Source organism: Symphodus melops (assembly GCF_947650265.1).
Source record: "Symphodus melops genome assembly, chromosome: 23".
NCBI lineage: Eukaryota > Metazoa > Chordata > Actinopteri > Labriformes > Labridae > Symphodus > Symphodus melops.
Genome location: NC_136713.1, coordinates 13,009,804 through 13,037,567, shown reverse-complemented (window position 1 = coordinate 13,037,567; position 27,764 = coordinate 13,009,804). Strand labels below are relative to the sequence as shown.

Genomic DNA, 27,764 nt, shown 5'->3' with positions numbered 1-27,764 from the left:
GCTCACAGAAACTAATAATGTTTGTTTGTATCAGGATGCAGGAACAGAGACCAGACTGTGCTGGACCCAGCTGTGCGTCTGTGAAGAGTGACCGCATTAAAGATCTTATTATCTTCTTTAACAATGGATGTCATGCTGATGGAAGGTGAGTTTATTTCCTGAATCTGTTTTAAAATTCATGTGGTGGTCCAGCACCTTGTAGTAATGTAGTCTGTCATCAGTATATAATGGTGGAGGTGGCAGCCCATTGTTCACCTGTACAACAGCCAGCTGTCAAAGAATTCAGTCATTGAAGTGAACATGATAAATCATGTCAGTGTAGTTGTAAGTCTTTGAAAACATCACATCCAGTAATGAGAGCAGCAACTGACTTCAAAGACTGAAGCTGCTGATCACAGGTCATCATGTTGGAGTTTAGTATTAGTATTAGTTCATTTAAAATGGGACAGTGCAATTTCATAAAAACATATGATAACTCCTGGTTAAAAAAAAGCCAGAATTCATTAGCCAGGAGGCTAGTTTTCACCTGTAGTCCCCTGGCCATGATGTGAAAAGGGCAATAAAATTACAATTTGAAAAAGAAGAAAAGAGAAGAAGAGGGGAAAGAAAAGATAAAAAAAACACACAATATATGTAACAACATAATACAACATAATACAACATGCATATACAATTAAGAAAAAATACAACATCACAACGCAAAAAGCTTTGAATCTATTATTATCCCAAGATATTTATATTGGCTGACAATTTGTATTCTTTCTCCGTTAACATTCATTTTGGGGTAAGATGATACTCTATTTGTTTTAGTGAAATACATGCATACAGTTTTAAAAACGTTTAGCTGCAGACAGCACTCCTGCAACCAAGTTGTAACAAAGGACATAGTTACATTGCTAAATTTTGAGAGCTTGGTAAGAAGAACAGAATGATTTACTGTATCAAATGCTTTCTTGAGGTCCAAAAACACCGCCCCTACAACTCCACCCTTATCAAAAAAGAATTTAGATTTCTCAATAAAGAAGCATGTAGCCATTTCAGTGGAATGCTTGGATCTGAAACCAAACTGCATGACGTGGAGAGAGGGGGAGCTGCCGTTTAAGTGATGGACAATCTACTGTGCCACGCATTTTTCTGTGATTTTGGAAATGGCGGGAAGAATGCTTATTGGGCGATAGATATGCAGAGAAGTTGAGTCACTGGATTTAAAGACAGGGGTAACGATAGCAGATTTCCAGGCCTTTGGAAAGGTACCATTCAACCCTGAGAGAGCACATTAACTGTGAACATAAACAATGATCTGATCCTATCCTCAAGCTATCAGCACAGATCATACTTTAATACCTACATCATGATTTTAATAAATGGTTCCTGAGTCCAGCTGAGGTACCTTGAGTCCATCAGGGAGGATGCCATAGTGGTGTACTGAACATTTGGTCCTGTGATCCTGCATGGACACTGGTGAGAAGATGTATCATGAAGACTGCAGAGAAAGATCTTCAAAACTCTTCAGTGGTTTTTCAGAGGAAGATGAGATTTGGAAGCTGACAAACAGTGAGGTTCAATTTTGGATTTATGTTATTTTTGCTGTGGAGAGACCATATATGTGGAGAGAAGAAAGAGACTGTGGCATGACTTACTGCAAAGGGTTGTGACTGGGAGTGGAAGTACCAGTGACTTGCAGCAAAGGGTTGTGACTGGGAATTGTACCAGTGACTTGCAGCAAGGGGTTGTGACTGGGAGTGGTGCCAGTGGTATTCAGCAAAGGGTTGTGACTGGGAGTGGTGCCAGTGACATGCAGCAAGGGGTTGTGACTGGGAGTACTGCCAGTGGTATTCAGCAAAGGGTTGTGACTGGGAGTGGTGCCAGTGACATGCAGCAAAGGGGTTGTGACTGGGAGTACTGCCAGTGGTATGCAGCAAAGGGGTTGTGACTGGGAGTACTGCCAGTGGTATGCAGCAAAGGGGTTGTGACTGGGAGTACTGCCAGTGGTATGCAGCAAAGGGGTTGTGACTGGGAGTACTGCCAGTGGTATTCAGCAAAGGGTTGTGACTGGGAGCGGTGCCAGTGACATGCAGCAAAGTGTTGTGTCTTTGAAAGTTCCTGAAAATATGAGGCATCTCCTCTGCTCAGAGGTACAGAGGGTCCAATGTAGCTCATTAAGAATAATCTAGATAGATTGATAGATATACTTTATTGATCGCATACTAAGAAAATATGGAACATTTGCCATAACTAAGAATGTTATTTGTTTGTTACAGGATGCAGGAACAGAGAGCAGACTGTCCTGGACCCAGCAGCGTGTCTGTCAAGAGTGACCACTCTAAAGAAGATATTATCGACTTTAAAGATGGACGTCTTGCTGATGGAAGGTGAGATCTGAAAAGTGAAGTTTATTTCCAGATTTGTTTTGAAGACTCATGTCGTGGTCCAGCACTTTGAAGTCTGTCATCAGTATCTAATGGTGGAGGTGGCAGCCCATTGTTCACCTGTACAACAGTCAGCTGTCAAAGAACATCACATCCAGTAATGAGAGCAGCAGCTGACTTCAAAGACAGAAGCTGCTGATCACAGGTTTCATGTTGGATAGTGAAGGATAAAAGTTGGTATTGAAGGATAAAAGTTGCTATTTCATCCTTTTCCTAAATGTTGTTAATATAAATCTGACTCCTCTAAATAATTACCTCAAATCTCTCTGCGCATTCTTTTGATGGGATGAGAGGAATGACTGGAGGCGTCTCTTTCAGGTTAACAGAGTTTATTAACCCGATGAATCAAGAATAGAAGTTACAGAGTCTCTGGGTTCAACACTACGTGTCCCTGACAACAGACAGATGCTGGATCAGTTCACGAAGTCTGAGTTTAGGTAATTAAGACTCACTCAACCTCTATAAAAGTGGGTGAGTAATTAACTGTTCAGGGCCTTAAACTAAACCTATGTTTGAGTTGGTGAGTGATTCAGTTTAAAGGGCCACATCAAACACGTGTTGGAATGTGTAATCACTCCGACAAGCCCTCTTCACACAAACACCTTACTGAAAAGTATGACAATTTTATTAACACACACAAACCTGGAATAAAACATGATAAAATAACTGGTATAATATAAATGTAAGCGAACATCATTCAAACTGTAAATATCAAACCTTTCCTTTGGACCGGGTGATGAAACTTTATTGCAGTAAACACATTGATTATAAGCAGAAAAGGCCTAATATTCTATCAACTCCCCCTTTTGACCTCATTAAACATGAGGTCAATATATAAAAAAAAGTCTTCTTCATAAGCATCAATGTTAAGTTCCTGAATAACAAGGCCTGAGCATTAACATGCAATCAAAGGCAATAAGCCCTGACAAACTGAATGGTGGGCTTCATTTTATTACCACTCACATCCTGGGGTTGTGTAGTCCAGTCATCTGGTCTGGTAGTGGTGAAATCTACCTGCATTAAAGGAATTAATCATTTACGTCTGTTAAACACATGTTGCCATTGACGTCTAGGAATTTCAATGGTGTTGGAGAGGTGAAGATATTGAGAACTTGCGAGACCACTGCGCCTGCCTCTGAATCCTAAGAGAAAGATAGCACAAGAGAAAAGGAGAACAAAAAGAGAAAAAATACAACACAAAACTGTCCTGATCCATTCTTAAATATGTCAATAATAATCATTCAACAAAAAATGTGTATTAATTTATTATTATTATCATATACATATAGAAAGAGAAGCTACGAGTACAATTAGAGCCCCCATAATAAAATCCATATTCAAGTCTGGTGAGATCCAGGGGCGTCCCCCTTAGACCCACTGTCACTGAATATGAATATATTACAGGAATGATGAATGAAAATACTCACCAAAAAAATGTGAAGTTTCATGTGGCTTAAAGTTAAAAACACAAAAAACATCTTGAGAGAAGTGATCAGACCAGCAGATCTTAGTGTGCTACCATCAATCTTTCACACCATCTCTACAGGCCATTTAAATCTCAAATGACCCTCAGTCAGAGGCATAAAAAGAACTAAAGTATTCTTACAAATAAAGGTACTATTATTTATTAATATTTTACTAAAATACTCAAAGTCGGTCTAAACATGCACTCAAATGAAAGTAAAAACTAGCTCATTGAAAATCTACTGTAAGTAAAAGTTACTTATTACTGTCTCTTTTTTTTTATTCATTGAAGGAAAATATTTACAAAGATGTATCCTGCAAACATATTCTTTTGTACCCCATTAACAAAAACAAAATATAAGTAGACATTAAATCTCCTCTCAATCTCTCTGTCTCAAACTCTCACCCTCATCTGTCTCATCACTTCCTGAACTCTTTCTAATCACTTACTTAATTCCTTCTTTCTGCACTTTCTCTTCCTCACATCCACCAACAGGTTCATCTGAACCACTTTTACTTTCTGTCACCTTCTTTCACTTACTATTACCTTTAAATTCTTCCTTCAGGATCATTAAAGTGTCTATGTCACCTTTTGCTGCTTTCAATGCTATATCTAGTTTTACTTTTTGTGATGAAGGGAATCTTCTACTTTTCCAGTTTAGTCAGTGATAAGCGGAACAGTTTCTCTGGATGTCTAAAACAACAGACATGTGTAAAAACGTTCTCACCTCTAAATGAGCAATAAATACATTTGACAAATTAGCCCTTAGTTTGACATATTTCTGGACTTGTTCTTCACAGATGTGAGAAGTAAAGGTTTATTTAGTCAACTATGTTGATGCTTTCTGCAGTGTAAATAATGTGTGGATGGAACAAAACTATTTACAACTTTGTTTGTCTGAGATTTGTCACGGTGAATGCTTTAGATAAGGATGAAGAAAGTCACACTATGTGTTGTCTTTACAAGAGCTTTGACTACAGCCACTACATATATTATGCATCAATGCCCGTTTATATCCCCCTTTTTTCTGAAAAAGGGCCGCATTAACAACACCCCCTTTTTCAGAAACATCTAAGAAGAATGGAGTAAAATATTCTGAGAATTAAAACTATTCTATCTTCTAGAGGTCAAATGAACAGCAGCTACAACACGCTCTAGGCCCATAAGAATACAGGGACAGGTAATACACCAGTGAGAGTTAACAACATATGCTTCAAAAGCATCATGATACACAAAGTTGGGAGTGCGAATGTAATTTAAAGTGACGTGGTACAGGTCTTTTGGAGGGACTAAAGGCTGGATGGACTGCAACCAAGGTTTCCAAAAGTTGTAAAAAGCAAGAATGTCCCCTTTTTCAAGTGTCTCTGGGAATGGTCGTTGGTGTACCCGTGAACTCCACTACTGGAACACATTGCGATGAAGATTGAAGGTTGTGAAACATCACCAGCGAGAGTGGAGTAACATAGTCTTGTGTCAACCATAGAGCTGCATGAATTCAACAGTCTTTGTGAGGAGGGGCTCTGCCAAACCCTCTCCCTTAAAGCACTCTGGATGACCCTTGACATTTAACCAGGCTGCTGTCACACCTGGGTGGCTCCTTGTCCATTAGGAGTCTGGTACTGATAAGAACCATGCTGCTTGCTGCTTCAGAGGGCCCTGTGAGGGAGGGCCGGAGCAGCCCACTGTCCTGGGCGGTGTCTGGCCCAGTGGTCGAGTATCCCAAAATAAAAACATCCTTGATTCTGTGGACCTGGAGCAAACCCACCCCAGCCAAGTCCACCATATCCCCTGTAACCACGCCTGTACGGATTGAAATTGTACCCTGTACTCCTCCCACAAGAGTGATATGGCTGCTGTACATATGGCTGCTCCAGATTAAACACCGGAACGTATTTGGTTGCATCAAAAAGTAGCCTCCGCCTCTTGAAGCTGCATCTTTAGGAGGTGCAGCTCAAAGTCTTATTAACTCTATCATCTGCTGTTTGCTGTTGTTTATGTGAGCGTAAGTGATGTAAAATGTATATCTCCCATCTGGGGAGCAATACACTATTAAAACCAGGCATTTCAACTAGTTCTGCTTTTACTCATTCTGCTAGGCCTGCTACTAGGACTGCTTGTTTGAACCAAAACTATGCCACCCCTAGTACAACCTTATATTAAGAACATGCCAACAAGTGTAGCACCATCTAAGTTGACTTCATGTTTGTGTACAGTTTGTCATTGATGTCAGTAAAATTTCCAGTCTAATTGTTTAAACATCACTTGTAAACAGTCTAGATATAGTTGAAATGTCAGCAAGGTGAACATAATTATGAAGTTTAAATTATTGTCTAAGCTATGGGGCCAAAATAAAGTAATTTTTGGTTTTCTATTTTAAGAATGTAAAAAACAAAGTAGGTTGTTTGTATAATCAATGCATGCAAATAAGTACTAGTGATCTACGACAGCTACCTCATTTCCTGCGCTCCTTGAATTAATCAATGCTTATATTTAGCTATATAATATGTCTATATAACAACAAGAAAAACACTATAAAACATGAACACATTTAACTACCGAAAAACAAAGTAATACTGGGTGATACTGAATGGGCTAAGAAAGGGTGGGGCCGTCTTCTCTCCTGTAAGACACCCTATCTAATCTCTCCTTTAAAGGTGCATATCAACCCAGTGCACCGAGCCAACAAGCACACAGACCAGAGTCCCACTCTTCCAATCAACAGCCAAAACCCAAAATGAATCTTCTAGCAGTTAAAAAGGAACTCCTCCTTTTAACTATGCAAATGCATAGTTCATCTATTTTAAACCTTTTAGAAGAGTTTTAAAAGATTTTCTCCTCTCCTTCAGTAAATGTTCCACTATTATTGCCTATTTAATAACACTAAAATTCTATTCATCAATCACACTCAAACAAAATTATTACACAGGCCTTCACACACATGATTTACCACACAGCACACAAACACACACATCAACAGACATCAACAGCACACACACACACACACACATCTACTCAGCACAGCACTCACACACACCTACTCAGCACAGCACTCACACACACACATCCAAAAACTCCTCCAGCACACACACACATCTACTCACGGGTTCACCAGGTAGAGCTAAAGGTGTTGCTCAAAATACCGGTAACAGGGTAGAAGAAAAAGCCCCTACCTTTCCCCTTTCCACTCTCTGAACCAGTGAGAGAAAAGAGAAAGGAGGTGCAATGGACGGAAAAAAATATATATTTCTAAATATTTGTACTCAAGGAGCAGAACTTGAGTTCAAATTAACACACAGCAGAAAACACTATACACGTGAACAGCAGAAAATGAATAGACGCAATGCTCTATTTGGAGTCCTCACTGGCAAGCTTCTACAGCAGTCCTAATGACAACTGCGGCCAGTGACTGGGGGTTCTATCCCAGACTCACAAACAGTTTTAATTCACTTCTGCTGAATCACCGCCTCCCCAATCATCCCACACACAGTTCTCTGTCAACTGAAATGACCAGCGCTCAACCTGTTGCCTTCTTTACATTGTCATTCAGCGTCAAAAGAAAAGATCCAGCCCCACATTTATCCCAGCCAGTCTCTCGCCCCTGGCTTTCTAACCAGTCTCTCGCCCCTGGTTTTCTAGTCAGTCTCTCGCCCCTGATTTTCTAACCAGTCTCTCGCCCCTGGTTTTCTAGTCAGTCTCTCGCCCCTGACTTCTCTTCGTACGGCCTTCTGTTCGATCGCTTACTTGTATTCTTGATTCAATTTTCTAAATTTAGACATTAACACCGTCTATACCCAAACCAGACAACGATAATTTAGATTTTCCAATGTGCACAATTTTATGGAAAAGGTTTGTGTTCACCTTTGGTTTTTGTGAGGCCTCTCGATGTCTGGATAGGTCTGGACGTTGTACCATAGACTTCAATGCAGTCGTTCTACTACCTTAAGAAATTAATACATTTGAATTAAACATATTTCAATTTTTTTTTATAAATTAATCAATACTTACGTCCTCCATCAAACCTCATCCCCCATCGTCGGGGTCACCAAGTGAAGGATAAAAGTTGGTATTGAAGGATAAAAGTTGCTATTTCATCCTTTTCCTAAATGTTGTTAATATAAATCTGACTCCTCTAAATAATTACCTCAAATCTCTGCGCATTCTTTTGATGGGATGAGAGGAATGACTGGAGGCGTCTCTTTCAGGTTAACAGAGTTTATTAACCCGATGAATCAAGAATAGAAGTTGCAGAGTCTCTGGGTTCAACACTACGTGTCCCTGACAACAGACAGATGCTGGATCAGTTCACGAAGTCTGAGCCCCGACTATCTTTCCCTGAACCCTTTTATCCACTAGACAGAGAATATCTAACCAAATAATGCATTCAAGAATGTGCAGTTTTCTTCCTCCGATTGGGGCAACTTCCAAATTATGCGTCTTCGGATGAGTGGTTCCCCTTCTCTCATTGGTGCATCAAACTCCCGAATCCTTTCACCTCCTGTAGGGGAAGACACATCCTGCCTGGCCTGTTTCTTATCATAAGAAAGACATCTAGTCTAGTAACCAATTCCTTTTAAGGAGAAGACAATTTAGGTAATTAAGAATCAAGACTCACTCAACCTATATAAAAGTGGATGAGTAATTAACTGTTCAGGGCCTTAAACTAAACCTATGTTTGAGTTGGTGAGTGATTCAGTTTAAAGGGCCACATCAAACACGTGTTGGAATGTGCATTCACTCCGACAAGCCCTCTTCACACAAACACCTTACTGAAAAGTATGACAATTTTATTAACACACACAAACCTAGAATAAAACATGATAAAATAACTGGTATAATATAAATGTAAGCGAACATCATTCAAACTGTAAATATCAAACCTTTGCTTTGGACCGGGTGATGAAACTTTATTGCAGTAAACACATTGATTATAAGCAGAAAAGGCCTAATATTCTATCAATAGTTTACCATTCAACCCTGAGTGAACAAATGAACTGTGAACATGAACAATGATCTGATCCCCTCCTAAAGCTATCAGCAGAGATCAGACTTTAATACCTGCATAATTTTTTAATAAATGGTTCCTGAGTCCAGCTGAGGAACCTTGAGTCCATCAGGGAGGATGTCATGGTGGTGTACTGAACATTCGGTCCTATGATCTTGTAAGGACACTGGTGAGCAGATGTATCATGAAGACTGCAGAGAAAGATCTTCCATTCTCTTCAGTGGTTTCTCAGAGGAAGATGAGATTTGGAAGCTGACCACAGTGATACCTAGTTTTGGATTTGTTATTTTTGCTGTGGGGAGACCATATATGTGGAGAGAAGAAAGAGACTGTGGTATGACTTACAGCAAAGGATGTGACTGGGAGTGGTGTCCGTGACATGCAGCAAATTGTTGTGTGTTTGAAAGTCCCTGGAAATATGAGTCATCTCCTCTGCTCAGAAGTACAGAGGGTCTAATGCTACTCATTACAAATAATCTAGATAGATTGATTGAAATATTATTGATCCCAAACTGAGAAAACATGGAAAATTGTGGCATGACTTACAGCAAAGTGTTGTGATTGGTAGTGGTAGCAGTGACATTGAACAAAAGGTTATGACTGGGAGTGGAAGTACCAGTGACATGCAGCAAAGTGTTGTGTCTTTGAAAGTTCCTGAAAATATGAGGCATCTCCTCTGCTCAGAGGTACAGAGGGTCCAATGTAGCTCATTCAGAATAATCTAGATAGATTGATAGATATACTTTATTGATCCAAACTGAGAAAATATGGAAAACTTGCCTCCAAAACAGATCTCTTACCTTCTTTTATTTGATTCTTCTTGTTGTTTTCAGACTCCTGCTGCTTGCAGTAACTAAGAATGTTGATTGTTTGTTACAGGATGCAGGAACAGAGAGCAGACTGTCCTGGACCCAGCAGCGTGTCTGTCAAGAGTGACCACTCCAAGGAAGATATTATCGACTTTAAAGATGGACACCTTGCTGATGGAAGGTGAGATCGGAAAAGTGAAGTTTATTTGCTGACTTGTTTGAAGACTCATGTCGTGGTCCAGCACTTTGAAGTCTGTCATCAGTATCTAATGGTGGAGGTGGCAGCCCATTGTTGATGAAATAATATGATGTGACAAACATAAAAACTGATTGGAAGTTTAGTCTAGATACATGCATATGATACCTGGGTGGCCATCCCAGCTATAATATACATGTATGTGTGGGAAACACTGATATATTATAAGACAATATTACCCGTATTATTAAATACTTAAGTTAACAAAACTTTTGATCACTGTGGAATTTCATCCATCCACTTTCTGCCGCTTATCCGGGGCCGGTGTGGGGGCAGCATTCTTATCAGAGATGCCCAGACTTCCCTCACCTCACCTATGGTTATGAGCTTTGGGTCATGACAGAAAGAACAAGATCCCGGATACAAGCGGCTGAAATGGGCTTCCTCCGTAGGGTGGCTGGGCGCACCCTTTGAGATAGGGTGAGGAGCTCGGTCACCAGGGAGGAGCTTGGAGTAGAGCCACTACTCCTCTACATCGAGTGGAGTCAGTTGAGGTGGCTCGGTCATCTGGTCCGGATGCCCCCTAGATGCCTCCCTGGGGAGTTGTTCCGAGTTGTCCCTCCGGGAAGAGGCCTCGGGGTAGACCCAGGACCCGCTGGAAAGACTATGTCTCTCGGCTGGCTTGGGAACGCCTCGGGTTCCCACCGGAGGAACTGGAAGAAGTGTCTGGGGGGTAGGAAAGAAAATTGACCGGTAAATCGAGAGCCTCGACTTTCGGCTTAGCTCCTTCTTCACCACGACAGACCGATACAGCGACCGCATGACTGCAGACACTGCACCAATCCGTCTGTTGATCTCATGCTCCATCCTCCCCCCACTCGTGAAAAAGACCCCGAGATACTTAACTCCACCACCTGGGGCAAAGTCTCCCCACCGACCTAGAGAGCAAGAGCCCCCTTTTTCCAGTCGAGAACAATGGCCTCAGATTTAGAGGTACTGATCCTCATCCCAGCCCCCTTACACTCGGTAGCGAACCGCCCCAGTGTGCGCTAGAGGTCCAGGTTCAATGGAACCAACAGGACCACATCAAAAAGCAGAGACGAGCTCCTGTGGTCCCCAAACCAGACCATCATCCATCGGCCGGAGGCTGGATACTGGCAGGCCAGGCAGGCGGCTGGAGGCTGGATACTGGCAGGAGTCTGCTGCTGTGCTCTGCTGCAAAAATCTAATAGCAGCAAGCAGCAGTTAATCCCCTCTGAAGTGGTGTCAGTCTGAAGACTTTGTCCCAGAAGAGAGTTCCAGGACAGGTCCTGGATCTGGATCAGTTCTGTATCCTGATAGTAGTTTAGGGCAGCTTGTGGACTTGCAGTAAGCTCTGTATTCATGATATTCATGGTCATCTTACTCTACGTTCTGAGTCTCAGTTGTGGGCCTTATTGAGGATTCATTTGATCTGTAATCATTCTTTTATAAATCTTTGTCCTGTGGATCATCATGTTGAGGTTGTCCTTCTGCCCCCCCTGCTGGTCAATGGCAGAATCTTCATAAACATGTGTCTGCAGCTAGCCTGAATTCTGTCTCTCTGAAAATGCAGGTTGGACTTCTAACCTTTATTGTTCCTGCTGGCATCTTTCTGAGCTGTGTTTCTGTTTGAGTCGTCTTCTGTGAACTTTGATTTCATCAGTCTGAAGAATGTGAGGACAGACACAGTGTTGACTGTATTCTGAGTGAGATACTGTTCTAATAGAAACAGAACTGTAGAGAACTTCAGCTCTGCCTCCTGGTTACTGATGATCCATCTGCTAGTTTGAACTGGAACAATCTGATTAAAGATGATCTTTGTTAATGAAGCAGCTGTTTGTTTCTATCAGGATGCAGGACCATAGACCAGACTCTCCTGGACCCACCTGTGTGTCCATGAAGAGTGACCAGTCTATGGGTCGTCCTATTCACTTTAAAGATGGACATGGTGCTGATGGAAGGTAAGAATTAAAAAACCAGTGAATTTTCTGACTCTGTGGTTCAAAGACTCATATCTTGGCTCAGAGCTTCATCATATATGACCCATTGTTTTCTTGTGTAATATGTCCTGTCACAGAGTTCAACAGGAGAGCTCCCAGGTTCACAGAGATCCATCAGACCAGCAGGATCTAACAGACCTGGACTCCATCTTTATGGTGTGTTAGATAGATAGATAGATAGATAGATACTTTATTGATCCCGAGGGAAATTCAAGGCATCCAGTAGCAGTATACAGACAGGCAGGACACAAGACATTAGTTACAATTTATTTCATAAACTACCATTACAAGAATGTAATGCTAAGTTATTGTTGTGTTTAGAGCAGCTGGCGTTCAGACACATGAACCACATGTTGAGTTCTACCACTCTATAGGAAATATCCAGTGTCTCTTTCTGTTCCAGCTGCTGGAGGAGAACATCGTCACCTTTGTGAAGAACGAGCTGAAGAGAGTCCAGAGGGTTCTGAGTCCAGATTACCCAGAATGCTTAGAGAGTCAGAGTGAGGATGAAGAGCAGAGGAGAAGCTGTAAAGATGCATTTTTGAAGATCACTCTCCACTTCCTGAGGAGAATGAAGCAGGAGGAGCTGGCTGACATTTTAACAGGTTTAGTATTTTAGAAAAAGGTCAAAAAGGTTTAAAGTTCAAACTCAGATAGTCATGTGATCTATATCAGGATCTGTTCACTGATTTCAGTTCTGTCTTTATTCAGAAACGTTTGGAGTAGAGTGCCGGCGTAAACTGAAATCTAACCTGAAGGAGAAGTTCCAGTGTGTGTTTGAGGGGATCGCTAAAGCAGGAAACCCAACCCTTCTGAACCAGATGTACACAGAGCTCTTCATCACAGAGGGAGGGACTGGACAGGTCAATGAGGAACACGAGGTCAGACAGATTGAAACAGCATCCAGGAAACCAGACAGAGCAGAAACAACCATCAGACAAGAAGACATCTTTAAAGCCTCACCTGGAAGAGATGAACCAATCAGAAGAGTGATGACAAAGGGAGTGGCTGGAATCGGGAAAACAGTCTTAACACAGAAGTTCAGTCTGGACTGGGCTGAAGACAAAGCCAATCAGGACATACACTTCACATTTCCATTCACTTTCAGAGAGCTGAATGTGCTGAAAGAGAAAAAGTTCAGCTTGGTGGAACTTGTTCATCACTTCTTTCCTGAAACCAAAGAAGCAGGAATCTTCAGATCTGAAGAGTTCCAGGTGGTGTTCATCTTTGACGGTCTGGATGAGTGTCGACTTCCTCTGGACTTTAAAAACAACCAGACCCTGACTGATGTCACACAGTCCACCTCAGTGGATGTGCTGCTGACAAACCTCATCAGGGGGAAACTGCTTCCCTCTGCTCGCCTCTGGATAACCACACGACCTGCAGCAGCCAATCAGATCCCTCCTGAGTGTGTTGACATGGTGACAGAGGTCAGAGGGTTCACTGACCCACAGAAGGACGAGTACTTCAGGAAGAGATTCAGAGATGAGGAGCAGGCCAGCAGGATCATCTCCCACATCAAGACATCCAGAAGCCTCCACATCATGTGCCACATCCCAGTCTTCTGCTGGATCACTGCTACAGTTCTGGAGGATGTGCTGAAGACCAGAGAGGGAGGAGAGCTGCCCAAGACCCTGACTGAGATGTACATCCACTTCCTGGTGGTTCAGTCCAAACTGAAGAACATCAAGTATGATGGAGGAGCTGAGACAGATCCACACTGGAGTCCAGAGAGCAGGAAGATGATTGAGTCTCTGGGAAAACTGGCTTTTGAGCAGCTGCAGAAAGGAAACCTGATCTTCTATGAGTCAGACGTGACAGAGTGTGGCATCGATATCAGAGCAGCCTCAGTGTACTCCGGAGTGTTCACACAGATCTTTAAAGAGGAGAGAGGACTGTACCAGGACAAGGTGTTCTGCTTCATCCATCTGAGTGTTCAGGAGTTTCTGGCTGCTCTTCATGTCCATCTGACCTTCATCAAGTCTGGAGTCAATCTGATGTCAGAAAAACAAACAACATCCAGGTGGTCTAAAGTATTCAGAGAAAAAACTGACCCAACACTTTTATATCAGAGTGCTGTGGACCAGGCCTTACAGAGTCCACATGGACACCTGGACTTGTTCCTCCGCTTCCTCCTCGGTCTTTGTCTAGAGACCAATCAGAATCACTTACGAGGTCTGCTGACTGACACAGGAAGTGGTTCACAAACCAATCAGAGTCACATACGAGATCTGCTGACACACACAGGAAGTGGCTCACAGACCAATCAGAAAACAGTCGAGTACATCAAGAAGAAGATCAGCAAGGACCTGTCTGCAGAGAAGAGCATCAATCTGTTCCACTGTCTGAATGAATTGAATGATCATTCTCTAGTGGAGGAGATCCAACAGTCCCTGAGATCAGGACGTCTCTCCACAGAAAAACTGTCTCCTGCTCAGTGGTCAGCTCTGGTCTTCATCTTACTGTTATCCAAAAAAAATCTGGACGTGTTTGACCTAAAGAAATACTCTGCTTCAGAGGAGGCTCTTCTGAGGCTGCTGCCTGTGATCAAAGCTTCAAATAAAGCTCTGTACGTGCTCACATAACTATCCAGGTTAAATGTAGTTCTCTTTATTCAGAAATAACAACTATGCTTTGGAATTGTTTTCATTTGTGTTCTTCTGTATCCTTTTCAGGCTGAGTGGCTGTAACCTCTCAGAGAGAAGCTGTGAAGCTCTGTCCTCAGTCCTCAGCTCCCAGTCCTCTAGTCTGAGAGAGTTGGACCTGAGCAACAACAACCTGCAGGATTCAGGAGTGAAGCTGCTGTCTGCTGGACTGAAGAGTCCTCTCTGTAGACTGGACACTCTCAGGTAAGTATGCAGCTGATAATTCCATCCATCCATTTTCTACCGCTTATCTGGGGCCGGGTCGCGGGGGCAGTAGTCTAAGCAGAGACACCCAGACTTCCCTCACCCCAGACACCTCCTCCAGCTCTTCCGGTGGGACCCCGAGGCGTTCCCAAGCCAGCCGAGAGACATAGTCTCTCCAGCGTGTCCTGGGTCTACCCCGAGGCCTCCTCCCGGAGGGATATGCCTGGAACACCTCCCTAGGGAGGCGTCCAGGGGGCATCCGGACCAGATGCCCGAACCACCTCAACTTACTCCTCTCGATGTGGAGGAGGAACGGCTCTACTCCGAGCTCCTCCCTGGTCCGCATCCGCAAAAAGCAGAGACGAGATCCTCCCTCTGGCCCCTGGCTGCGCCTAGAATTTCTCTCCATAAAATTAATGAACAGAAGCGGTGACAAAGGGCAGCCCTGCCGGAGGCCAACGCGCACCGGGAACAGGTCCGACTTACTGCCGGCAATGCGAACCAGACTCCTGCTCCGGTCGTACAAGGACCGGACTGTCCTTAGCAAAGGGCCCCGAACCCATACACACAGAGCACCCCCCACAGGGCGCTGCGAGGGACACGGTCGAATGCCTTCTCCAAATCCACAAAGCACATGTGGAATGGTTGGGCAAACTTCCATGAACCCTCGAGCACCCACAGGAGAGCGTAGAGCTGGTCCAGTGTTCCACGGCCAGGACAAAAACCGCATTGTTCCTCTTGAATCCGAGGTTTGACTAACAGCCGGATCCTCTTCTCCAGTACCCTGGAATAGACTTTCCCAGGGAGGCTGAGGAGTGTGAATCCCTGGTAGAACACACCCTCTGGTCCCCCTTCTTGAAAAGAGGGACCACCACCCTGGTCTGCCAGTCCAGAGGCACTGTCCCTCCACGCGATGTTACAGAGGTGTGTCAACCATGACAGCCCCTGCACATCCAGAGACTTAAGGTACTCAGGGCGAATCTCATCCACCCCCGGAGCCTTGCCACCAAGGAGCTTGCCAACTACGGCGGTGACTACGGCTTGGGTGATGGACGAATGCACCTCTGAGAACTCAGCCTCTGCTTCCTCAGTGGAAGACGTGACGGTGGGATTGAGGAGATCCTCGAAGTATTCCTTCCACCGTCCGACTACATCCCCAGTTGAGGTAAGCAGCTCCCCACCTCCACTGTAAACAGTGTTGGTGAAGCACTGCTTCCCCCTCCTGAGGTGACGAACGGTTTGCCAGAATGCCAGAAAAGTCCTCCTCCATTGCCTCCCTGAACTCCTCCCAGGCCCGAGTTTTTGCCTCCACGACCGCCCGGGCTGTGGAACGCCTGGCCTGCCGGTACCCGTCAGCTGCCCCATGAGTCCTAAGCGCTAGCAACTCCAGAAAAGTAGAAAGTCCAGCCCCTCTCGAGGAGCTGGGTTCCAGAGCCCAAGAAGTGCGTGGAGGTGAGCCCCACTATATCTAGCCGGTATCTTTCAACCTCCTGCACAAGCTCAGGCTCCTTCCCCCCCAGTGAGGTGACGTTCCACGTCCCAAACGCCAGAAGCTGCGTCCGGGGAGTGGGTCACCGAACTGCTTTTAGTCTGACCCGTCGCTGATAATTCCTTGAATTATTAATTCAATGACTGCTTTACAGTTTTACTGTATGTTACTACATTAAAGCTCTAACGCTCTGAACTTGTTCTATAGCTTCCAGTCTTCAAGTCTGAAGAAGCTGTACTGTTCCTTTTATGATCCTGTATTTTAAAAGAAGGGGGTATAGCTCTGAAAGCTGTGTGTGTGTGTGTGTGTGTGTGTAGTCTGTCAGGCTGTCTGATCACAGAAGAAGGTTGTGTATCTCTGGCCTCAGCTCTAAGCTCCTCCCCCCTGAGAGAGCTGGACCTGAGCTACAATCATCCAGGAGAAGGAGGAGAGAAGCTGCTGTCTGCTGGACTGGAGGATCCACACTGCAGACTGGAGACACTGAGGTACAGACAGACACACAGAAGCTGTCTCACTGTTTCTGAATGATGAACTTTGCTTCTTGTCTGATGGTGATGTAAATGAAGATGGATGAAGTAGATTCTGATCGGGTTTCTTCCTCCAGGTTGGATCATGGTGGACTGCACAGACTGGATCCTGGTCTAAGGAAATGTGAGTCTGTAAACTGAAAAACTGTGTACTAATCACTGTGATAATCCAGTGATTAGAATAACTGTAGAGATAAGAAATGTAGAGTTCACAACATGCACTTTTTGTGATATTGATATTTTCATGGTTTTGATGTTGTCCGCTGGCCGGCTGTTCCTGGTCGAGCTCAAGTAACAAAAAGTGTGTGCTGTAAAAGATACAATTCTATTGGTTGTGGTGTTTTGGACTGCTTCATATTTCACATCACAAGTTTTCATCTCCTCCTGTCTTCTCATCACTTTCTGTGACTTCCACCCTCGAGGCTCCTTTCCTTCAATGACAACAGAAACAGTTTGTGTTGACAACAATCAATGATGAATGAAAGACACTGACAATGATTACATTTGGCTCTATTTCCATCAAATCATTCGGATCAAATCCACCTGAACTTCATGAAAGGTTTGTTTCTTTTTGTTGACATGACTCATCACTTGACATCACTGGTCACCAGCTATCTACCAGCTTATATTTCGACCCTGAACCACAACATCCTCCGGTTGGCAGGTCTGCAGTGATGGCCATTCACTGCTCCTCTTCTCCAGGTTTCCAGCTCTCTCCTCCTGCCTAAAGCAAAGCCAGCAAGATTCTCTCTATTCTATCTCCATGCGAGCAGCTACCTTCCTCCGCCTTTCTACTATTCCTAGAACTTTAAGTGTTTTCCTTACAGACACTGCTACCCTTTTACCCTGCACTGCTTGACCAAGTCAGAGTATTTGGTGGATTTCCTCCCAGCCATCTTCCTGGGGGATTGTCAGTTCAATCAGGATGAACGTTTCCCTCCTCGGGCTATAAGACCACATCCGTTATCAGGGATGTTTGGATGCCTTCAGCTCCTTTGGGACTGTTGCATGTCCTGAATAAATGTACCTTTAGCTCAAAGAAGTTCATTGCCCACTTGGGTTGACTAGTCTACTCTTGCCTAGAACTATTAGAGGGCTTGCTCCCTACCAGCTGCTAGTCTACTCTTTCCTAATGTGGCAAGGTGATTCTAAGCCATCTTGTATAATAACCAAAAGAAACTAGTTTTATTGACCTGACAACGCCACCTGGGGAATTTCCCCCGAGGAAATATATAAACACCTTAATCAAATAAAGGCAACGCAGGTTTCGACAACCGAATTAAGACAGAGACGTGGTTCCAAAAGATGTAATTTTATTTGAAAATTAGACTGGGAGTTTCTCTGACGAGAGGGGTTTTAGTTATTGGAATAATGAGGCAAATCAATGAAGTAAGGAACAGGTAAAGCAGTTTTATTACAATTTATTTTCTAAAAACAGTTCAGGGAACCACCTAGCCTGCCTAGCCTTCACCCGCAGCCGGCAACCACTTTACTAAAGGGGGAAATAACAAAAGAATTAAGCAAAGAAAAAGGCTAATAGACCAGTTGGTTCAGTCTCTAAAAATACATGAGACAATTTAACAGCACTAAACCACTCAAATCAATCCAATTGACAAAGCAAGCAAAACAGCAGCCGATAAAAGGCCTGAAATATAGAAACAAATGTTACATTATAATAACTCCTTTTATTTTTGGTCATAAATATGTAATAAACATTTGGCTTCAACCCACTTACAACATGACTGGCTTCACTATTATGTGTACAAAAGATAGCACCTACCAGGCAAGTCAAGAGGGAACCAGACAAACATCTGCAAACTAGCCACCAGTACCCACGAGGCAGATGTGCAGGCTGTTCAAGACACATTAAACTTGTCACTTTAAGCATGTAAACAAATTACTTAAGACAACTTGTAACTCATGAACAGATAGCCTATCTCAGAGCAAGGAACATGTAGCACCAACAGGCAGACAGACACAAAGGGCAGCCATGTTGCCACAGGTGCCTTATATATGGCTCAGCTAATTAAGGGGATGGACCAAGGGAGTTGACTTGCATTCAAGGCCAACAATGAAAAACAGACAAGAAAAACACTGCTCCCACTACACTAGGCCTAGCGCTATGGAAACTTACTCCTCTAACAACCAGTCAAGAAGGATTAAGACTTATTTAACTTTATTTCTTTTCAAATTCATATACAAATCAGTAAAGTAAAAATATAAAAATAAATAAATAAATTAAAACCGCAAGCGGTGATGAAGGGACCGAAGCACCCCACGCATGTCGGCGCTTGTCGCGACCGCGAGAGTGCGACCGCGGGACTGCAGCCGCGACACGTGGCCAAGCAGCAGGCCTTACAGTCATCGAAGGTTAAAAAATTGGAGTGTGCCGAGACATCAAAGTTTGATGGTACGCCATGGCCACGCCCTTTGACGAAATAACGTGCGGAGCACAACGAGAGATCTTCAACATGTCCAGAACACACTGACACTGAGTTCAAGATGATCAGATAAACGCTGTTGTAGGAGTTCGTTCAAATAGCTAACCTGTGAAAAAGGAATTTCAGCCATTTTTCTTGCATTAAAAACAATATGGCGGACTTCCTGTTTGGTTATGACTATGGACGTAAGAGGCTTTTATGTATCTCCTGACATGCCCAATGAGCATAAAAAATTTCATGCACGTAGGCCAAAAAAACCTCTATAGGGAGGCCTTTTTGAAAATTTCAAGGGGGCGCCACTGAGTCATTTAGCCACGCCCACTTTTTATGCCAACATGTCTGTTCTGTGAAACGCAAGTTTTCGCCATTGAAAAAAAATATGGCGGACTTCCTGTTTGGCTTTGACTATGGGTGTAATAGGATTTTATGTGAGATCTCGCATGCTTAAAGTGTATAAAAATTTTCGTGCACGTATGACGAAAAAACGTCAATGGGGAGGCCCTTTTGAAAATTTGAAGGGGGCGCCACTGAGTCATCTTGCGAAAAAAATTTACGAAATGACAAGAATATCAAATTTTTCGCCAGACCCGATGATGTTGGAGATTTTGATGAGTTTTCATTCACGTTCAAGCCGTCAAAAGTGGCTCCAAAGAGGAAGAAGAAAAAAGAAAACAAAAATAATCATTTGAAAAACAATAGGGTCCTTCGCACTGGTCAGTGCTTCGGTCCCTAATAATCATTAGGGTTACAATAGGGTCCTTCGCACTGGTCAGTGCTTCGGTCCCTAATAAATAAAAATAAAAGTATAGTAAAAGACTTTAAAGACTTGATATCAGGGAATCAAAAAGGAAATTTTATGAATCAGAACAATGTGAAGCCTTCAGCAAGAGCAAAAAGAATCCGCTTTTCACAGCCCTTTTAGAGTCAAACTGTCTCTTTGTCCAGAACTTGTCAAATGTCAATAATGCAGCTGAATCAGCATCATAACTCTCAAAAGCACAGCAGTTGCATTGCCTTCAGAATTTGCAGAGGGTTGCTGTGGCTCTCTTTGAGGAACTCCTCCTCAACTTTGGAGCAGCTCCGTTTCCCAGAACTTGTTTCATTCAACAGGATTTTTGTTAACCTGTATGGGTCCTTTCTGAACTGAGCTTGCTTGAATTCCTTCTTAATTCTTCTTCTTTTAAAGCTTTCTGTTGACTGACGGGTGGACACACTAAAGAAGGGCTGGCTCAGATGAAAATATGATCACATCATGTTTTAAATATTGATCCTGATGAATCTAAATCAAGATGTGTAGTGTAAATATTTGTCAGGATATGTGCTGTTCACGTCCATAGAAGTGACATGATGACACCAAGGAGGAGAACAGAAGTTCACTTTCAGCTCCACTTTTGGATTTCTGTTTTTGGATCAGACCTCCACTTTATTTACTGCAGCTCAAACTGGAGTTTACACTGTGAAGTGGGCGTGTCCTTCTCCTCTCTGTGTGATAGGCTGCTCCATCTTTATCCAGTCAACATGTGCACAGTCTCTTGTTGTTATTGACATCATGTGTCTCCTATGGAGACACTTGCCGTTCCAGACAGGAAAGAGAGGACGCTGACACTGTTTGTTCGCCATTCTCTGGCCAAGATTTTTCAACGTTTGTGCCGTTTAAACTGTTGGAATAGTTTTTCTGTGCTTCTACATTTTAAGCTATTGCTACGAGCCCTATGCTGCAGTTTTACGGGACATTTGATCCTATGTTTTACCCCTGTTGTTAGCTAGGTAGCTAGGCACCTACCTTCTTCAGAAACTTCCATCTGTCAAACTACGACCCACCGGGAAAAAGGCCATCCGGTTCTTACCACCTTGACGGACAACTTTCCTCCCTTCCACCCCCTTCGAGTACCTGGAGCTAACATCTGGCCAACAGTCAGCGAGGGTAGACAGCATCCCTCTTTGGCCAGCATGATGGTGTTTAGATATTCCAGCTCACAACTCCACCAACTAAACTCTGCAACCACTCTTGGATTTAACAATCCCATCATCAGCAAGCTTGGACTTCTCTGCCACCCTTGTTCCATTCATAGAGGCTCTGGTCGAAAACTAACAGTCCATAAATCTCATAGCAGCTCTGCTACAAACATCCCATCTTGGTAATCCGTTGCATGCCTGACACTTCATCAGAGCGCTGTTTCACCAACAAACATCTAAATGGGAAATGCCTCGAGATCTCTGCACTCCAACGTGGAAAACAACGTGAGATCTCCGCACTCCGGGCTGGAGAGATTTCGTGGAGTGGATTCCAGCCTGCGCAGAGTGGATTTTACTGCTCTTCGACCTGTACAGAGATTTACCTCACAGACATTGGTAAAATTAAAACTTTCTCACACTCATCCTTTAACAATAAATCCAACCTGATTAAAGAGCACATTAGGGAGAAATGACTTGATTTCATGTGTCTGACAGAAACCTGGCACAAGCCAGAGGTTTACTCTGCCCTAAATGAAGCCTGTCCCACAGGCTACAGTTACTTGGAGGCAGTCCGTAGCACTGGCCGTGGCCTAACTTTCATCCACCGACAGGACCTGGAGTTGTCCCCCATCCTACTACCTACAACTTCCTCCTGCAAGTGTCTTGCAGGAGGGATGAGGGGTTTACATTTAAACCCATGACTGTGCTTCTCATCTACTGGCCCCCAAAACCCAACTCAGCTTTCATGCTGGAAATGTCTGATCTTCTCACAACGCTCTGTACAACATCTGCAAATACTATAATCATGGGTGATTTAAATATTCATGTCGACACCCCCTCATGTTCTTCTGCAACTGACTTTCTCCAGCTACTGGACTCCCTCAATCTCCAACAACATGTTGATGACCCCACACGTCAGAGAAAACACACTCGACCTGGTCACCTCAAACTCCACTCCCATCAGGAACCTACAGTTCCGACGATCTTGGGGTTTCAGATCACAAGGTTGTGTCAATGGAGCTGCACTTCCCTTCCGCCAACGGCAAACGAAAGTGGAAGATTCACTTCAGAAACTAAAAAAACATCAACACGGCTACCCTGCCCCAGGATCTTCAACTTCTCTCCTCTCGCTCTGCTAACTGCCTCTCTGTTACTGACTCAGAGGATTTTTACAACTAATCCCTGAGCAGTCTCCTAGACTAGAAATGATTCTTCATGCTTTTATCTCATCTCGTTTAGATTATTGTAATGCTCTTTTTACCTGTCTTAGTCTGTCCTCTTTAAACCGCCTTCAGAGTGTCCAGAACGCAGCTGCTCGCCTTTTAACAGGAACAAACGGTAGATCCCACATCACCCCTGTCCAATCCTCCCTTCACTGGCTCCCGATGTCTTATCACATTCATTTTAAAATACTCATGCTCACTTTTAAAGCTTTGTGTGGTCAAACACCCGGGTACATTTCCAATCTTTTCCACCTCTATGTCCCCAATAGAGCTCTTAGGTCTGGCCAACTTCAACTCCTTGCTGAATCACATTTAAATTTCAAAACCTGTGGTGATCACGCATTTCAAGTTCTCACACTGTGCTAAATTTCAGATCGGTCGACTCCGGTGAAATTTTTATGAGGCCGTTATAAACACTTTTATTCAGACAGACTTTTGGTTGACCAGTAGCTGTTTTATTCTACTTTTTGATCTATTTTACTTACTGTATGTTTGTTTATGCTGTTTTCTGTTTTTAACTGTTAATGTTTTATTGTTGTAAAGCACTTTGTGATCTGTGAAAGGTGCTCTATAAATAAACGTTACTTACTTACTCACTTAACTCCAGGCCCCCTTAACTACCAAGTCAGTATCCAGAAGTTCTCTCCAACTACAGACCCATCTCCAATCTCCTGTTTCTTTCAAAGGCTCTGGAGAAAACTGTTGCAGCACAACTTCAGGATCATCTCATTTTTAATAATCTGTTTGAGAAATTTCTGTCTGGTTTCTGCCCTGGCCATAGTACAGAAACAGCTTTGGTCAGGGTCACCAATGACCTCCTTGCAGTTGCCCCACTGACTACAACTGCTTTTAAACAAAGCCTGAAGTCTAATCTTTTTAGAAAAGCCTTCTGCTAATTGCCTATAGATGTTTTATATGTTTTAACTGCTCTTTTAAACTCTGTGGCACTCTGAGATTCTCTACAAATAAAATGGATTGTGTATTTTTATTATAATTACATTTCAAACATTTCTGTCAAACATCATTCATCAGTTCTGACTGTATATGAATAACTGTCAGTAAAATTATTGATTGAATGAACAGATGATAACCTGCAGCTGTGTTGTGTCTCCTTCTCTCCATCAGACGCCTGTGAGCTGGAACTGGACACAAACACAATGAGCAGAGACCTGAAACTGTCTGACAACAACAGGAAGGTGACACGTGTGAAGGAGGATCAGTCATATCCTGATCATCAAGACAGATTTAACTTCTGGACTCAACTGCTGTGTAGGACTGGTCTGACTGGTCGCTGTTACTGGGAGGTTGAGTGGAGAGGAAAGGTTTCTGTATCAGTGAGTTACAGAGGAATCAAAAGGAAAGGAACCAGTGCTGAATGTTTGTTTGGCGATAATGATCAGTCCTGGAGTCTGATCTGCTCTGATGAAGGTTACTGTGTCAGACACAATAACAGAGAAACAAAGATCTCCTCCTCCTGTTCCTCCTCCTGTTCCTCCTCCTCCTGGTCTGTCTCTCACAGAGTAGCAGTGTATGTGGACTGTCCTGCTGGCTCTCTGTCCTTCTACAGAGTCTCCTCTGACACACTGATCCACCTCCACACCTTCAACACCACATTCACTGAACCTCTCTATCCTGGGTTTAGGCTCTGGTTCTGGTCCTGTGGTTCTTCAGTGTCTCTGTGTGATGTGTGGGTCTGAGAAACACTGCTGACTGAAGATCAGGTGACTCTGTTCACTCTGTCCAGCTGCTCTGTTTCATGGTTGGGGGGCCTGGTAATGGGGTGGGGGGGGATAATGGACCTCCTTCTGTAATGGCTGTATTGTGCTGATCTCACCAATCAAAAAAAGTGACAGCATAACCTCTGATAATCTGGATTTCATAATCCTTAAATCTGTGTCTGAATAAAGGTGTCTGGATCAAAGTGAGCTGGATCACCTGATCCTGGATCATCAAATCTGATCCCTTCAATCCGGATTAAACCTAATGAGTCCAGTTCTAATGGTCTCTGGTTCACTTCTAATGAGAGTCCGTAAAAAAATGATGAACTAGGGAGAGTGTTTTAAAGCAAAGTAGGTGTAGTGATTTTCTGCATATTTTTTTACAAGCTTCAAGACTGGATAAACCAGTTAATGTTTTGAAAGCATTAATTCTACAATTGTAAATTGGAGGACAGACATCAGAAAGCTTTGAAGACACTCCTAATCCACACTCAGAAAACAGACTGTTGATTAACCGTATTTTGTTTACTTTCAATCAAGATAAAAAAAAAAAAACGGATTAAAGTTTTGAAAGCCTCTCCCTCTCTGACGAATGTTGGGGAGAGTATATTATTAATTCATAAACCTTGGATAGACAACTAACAGGAAACAGGACTATGTCTGCTGTCCTTGTACTGTCTGCTGCCATTGTTCGGACTTGTCACCCTCCGGGGACAAATAAAGTTAAAGTTCAGCTGAGGAATTTGACAAGGAACACAATCGCCCCCTTGTGTGAGGGTGGGCGGACAGGCAGGCAGGCACCCCATCAGTGAAGAATGTTTAAAGACTGCAAATACTGTATTTCTGGTCAGAAGACGCACACGATATGTAATTGTATTTTTATTGGTAAAGTACATTTTGTTTAACTTTTGTACAATTATTTTTGCTCATAAATGCTTGTGTCTTCATTTACTTCATTTTTAGCTTTTCATGGTATTTGCTGACAAAAGGAAAATAATAAACATTGGTCAAACATCAGTTGGAGTGTGGCTTGTCTGTACCAGAAGAAGAAACTTTTGGAGCAGTTATAGAGGAGATCATCCGGTTATGTCCTTAAAAAACTATTGTGGTATAAAGATAGGTACGGCTTGAAACAAATAGAAATTTAGGCACAATGTTCATCTTAACAGAGTTTGTTTTACCAATAAGAGATAAGGGCAAAATTGACCATTGTTTAATGTTGTTTTCGCACTGTTCTAAAAGAGGAGAAAATGTTGATTTAAATAAACTCTAATAAGATTTGGTTACCTTTAGAGCTGAAACGATTCCTCGAATAACTCGAATAATTTGATTACAAAAATTAATCGAGGAATTTTTGCTGCCTCGAGGCCTCGTCTAGTTTTCTTTTAGTTTTCTTTTTGCGTTATCAAAACTTTGCTATGAGTATAAAATACGTGTAATGTAGCTGCAGCTACCTGCTCCTCTCTCTGCTGCACTCTGACTCTTAAACACTGACACTTAAGCGCTAATGCACACACATACACACACACACACACACACACACACAAGCGTGGCGCGCCCCTTTTAACTTTTAGTCAGCACACAGTTGATCCGTGATCCATACGACCCGGTCGGGAACACGTGATCCGGTCAAACGGTCGGCTTTTCTCCGTTCACTCTCTCTGTGTTTGCAGCATAGACTGTTTGCAGCTAACATTACGATAGCAACGTCCTCTCACAGTCTCTGTAGTCTCAGTCTGAGTGCGCTGAATGCACGCGCAGCAGGAGCAGACAGAGATACGCACACATCAGATAATAAACAGGCTGATTATTTTAAATGTCTAATGTTGTCAAATCTAAATCAAGACAGAACTTGTTTTGTGGAATAATAATTTATTATTTTCTGATGGATTTTAGTTTTTATTCTGTAATGTTAATGCAGTGTGTGTGAGTCTGTGTGTGTGTGTGTGGGGGGGGGGGCATATATATAATTAAAGTTTCTCAATTTCCTGATCATCAATCAATCAATCAATCAATCTTTATTTATATAGCATCAAGTCATAACAGGCGTTATCTCGAGACACTTTACAAAAGCAGGTAAAGGACCTTACTGTTTGTCTGTTAACATTAACAAAAGAGCAGGTAACAAGACCATGCTCATTGTTATGTTTACATAAAGCAGGTAAAGGACCTTACTGATGGCTATATTACAAGAGCCCAGCTTAATCCGTCATAGCGTGGCAAGAAAAAACTTATTTTTAACAGGCAGAAATCTTCAGCAGACCCGGGCTCATGACAGAACAGCCATCTGCTAAACTGTGCTGGGCTTGAAAATGGGACAAGATGCAGAAAGAAGAATAGGATAGGATAGGTTTGGGGGGGGGGGGGTCTGGGCAGGCCATCCTCGGGGGGGGGTTGTTTGGCCAGGCCATCCTCACCAACAGTCCCAAGGAACCTAAGAGAGCTCAAAAGGAGAGGTTAGAATATAAAGATAGTGACAAGCAGTAATAAGACATGAAAGCTGGGAGAGAAAGAGGGAGAAAGAGATAAGAGATCCTGGTGCCAGTTCCCCCGGTAGTCTAGGCCTATAGCAGCATAACTATGAGCTGGTCCTAAGCCAGCCCCAACTATAAGATTTATCAAAAAGAAAAGTTTTAAGTCTATTCTTAAAAGTACCTAGTGTGTCTGCCTCCCGGACCCCGACTGGTAGACGATTCCAGAGGAGCGGTGCCTGATAACTAAAGGCTCTACCTCCCATAGTACTTTTAGAGACTATAGGCACCACGACAAGGCCTGCATTCTGGGAACGTAATGTTCTTGTCGGATAGTACGGTACAATTAACTCTTTAAGATAGGATGGTGCCTGACCGTAGGTGAGCAGAAGGATTTTAAATTCTATTCTAGATTTTATAGGGAGCCAATGGAGAGAAGCCAATACAGGAGTAATGTGGTCCCTTTTCCTAGTTCTAGTCAGAACACGAGCTGCAGCGTTTTGGACGAGTTGGAGGGTCTTTAGAGATTTGCCATACCACCCTGCTAAAATAGAATTACAGTAATCCAATCTGGAGGTAACAAATGCATGAACTCATTTTTCAGCATCATTTTGTGACAGGATCTGTCTGATCTTAGTGTTGGGGTCCAGCCAGAATGACAAAGGTCAGGCTGTGTCGTTTGGAGAACTACAACAAAAGACTCTTTATCCCAGCATGCCTTGCAGGTACTCCCAGAATGCTTTGCCACACCTAACACATAGGTGTGAAGTCTGGGAGGTATAAAGCCGGCCATGCCTCATTGTTCTGCCTCTTTCAAACGTCGTCTGGCGACGTCCGGGGATACCCAACTCTGTTCCTGTTTCACAGCACGCTTCTCTTTGTTTAAAAGTTTTGGCGCGCAGTTAACCGAAGGCCTTGAAGCACACCGACGTCCGAAATTCCGAGCTTAGATCATCCACTTGAACGCATCTCCGAAGAAGAGCGTCTATTTCTCCCGTATTAAAACGGTATTGAGAGAGACTGTAAGGATTACGTCTCGTTCCGTCCTTTAAAGAAAGGACATCCACGGAGATCACCTCGCTCGACAGAGGACACGACGGCCCTGCTCACCCTCTGGGACGCGCTACCATCACCAAACAACTGCAGGAAGATCGTTCCAGGACCCCCT

At 43.3% G+C, this 27,764-nt stretch overlaps 1 protein-coding gene across 1 annotated transcript; it reads left to right on the top strand.

Moving 5' to 3' along the window:
- LOC306818908 (NACHT, LRR and PYD domains-containing protein 3-like) lies at positions 1 to 24,172 on the top strand. Its single transcript, XM_079336638.1, has 11 exons — positions 1 to 145; positions 2,262 to 2,372; positions 9,776 to 9,886; positions 11,773 to 11,883; positions 12,000 to 12,078; positions 12,326 to 12,527; positions 12,634 to 14,491; positions 14,598 to 14,771; positions 16,578 to 16,745; positions 16,865 to 16,911; positions 23,533 to 24,172. The coding sequence occupies exons 1-11, from the start codon at positions 18 to 20 to the stop codon at positions 24,102 to 24,104; spliced, it is 3,561 nt and encodes a 1,186-aa protein (XP_079192764.1). The 5' UTR covers positions 1 to 17; the 3' UTR covers positions 24,105 to 24,172.
- Positions 24,173 to 27,764: the final 3,592 nt, after the last annotated feature.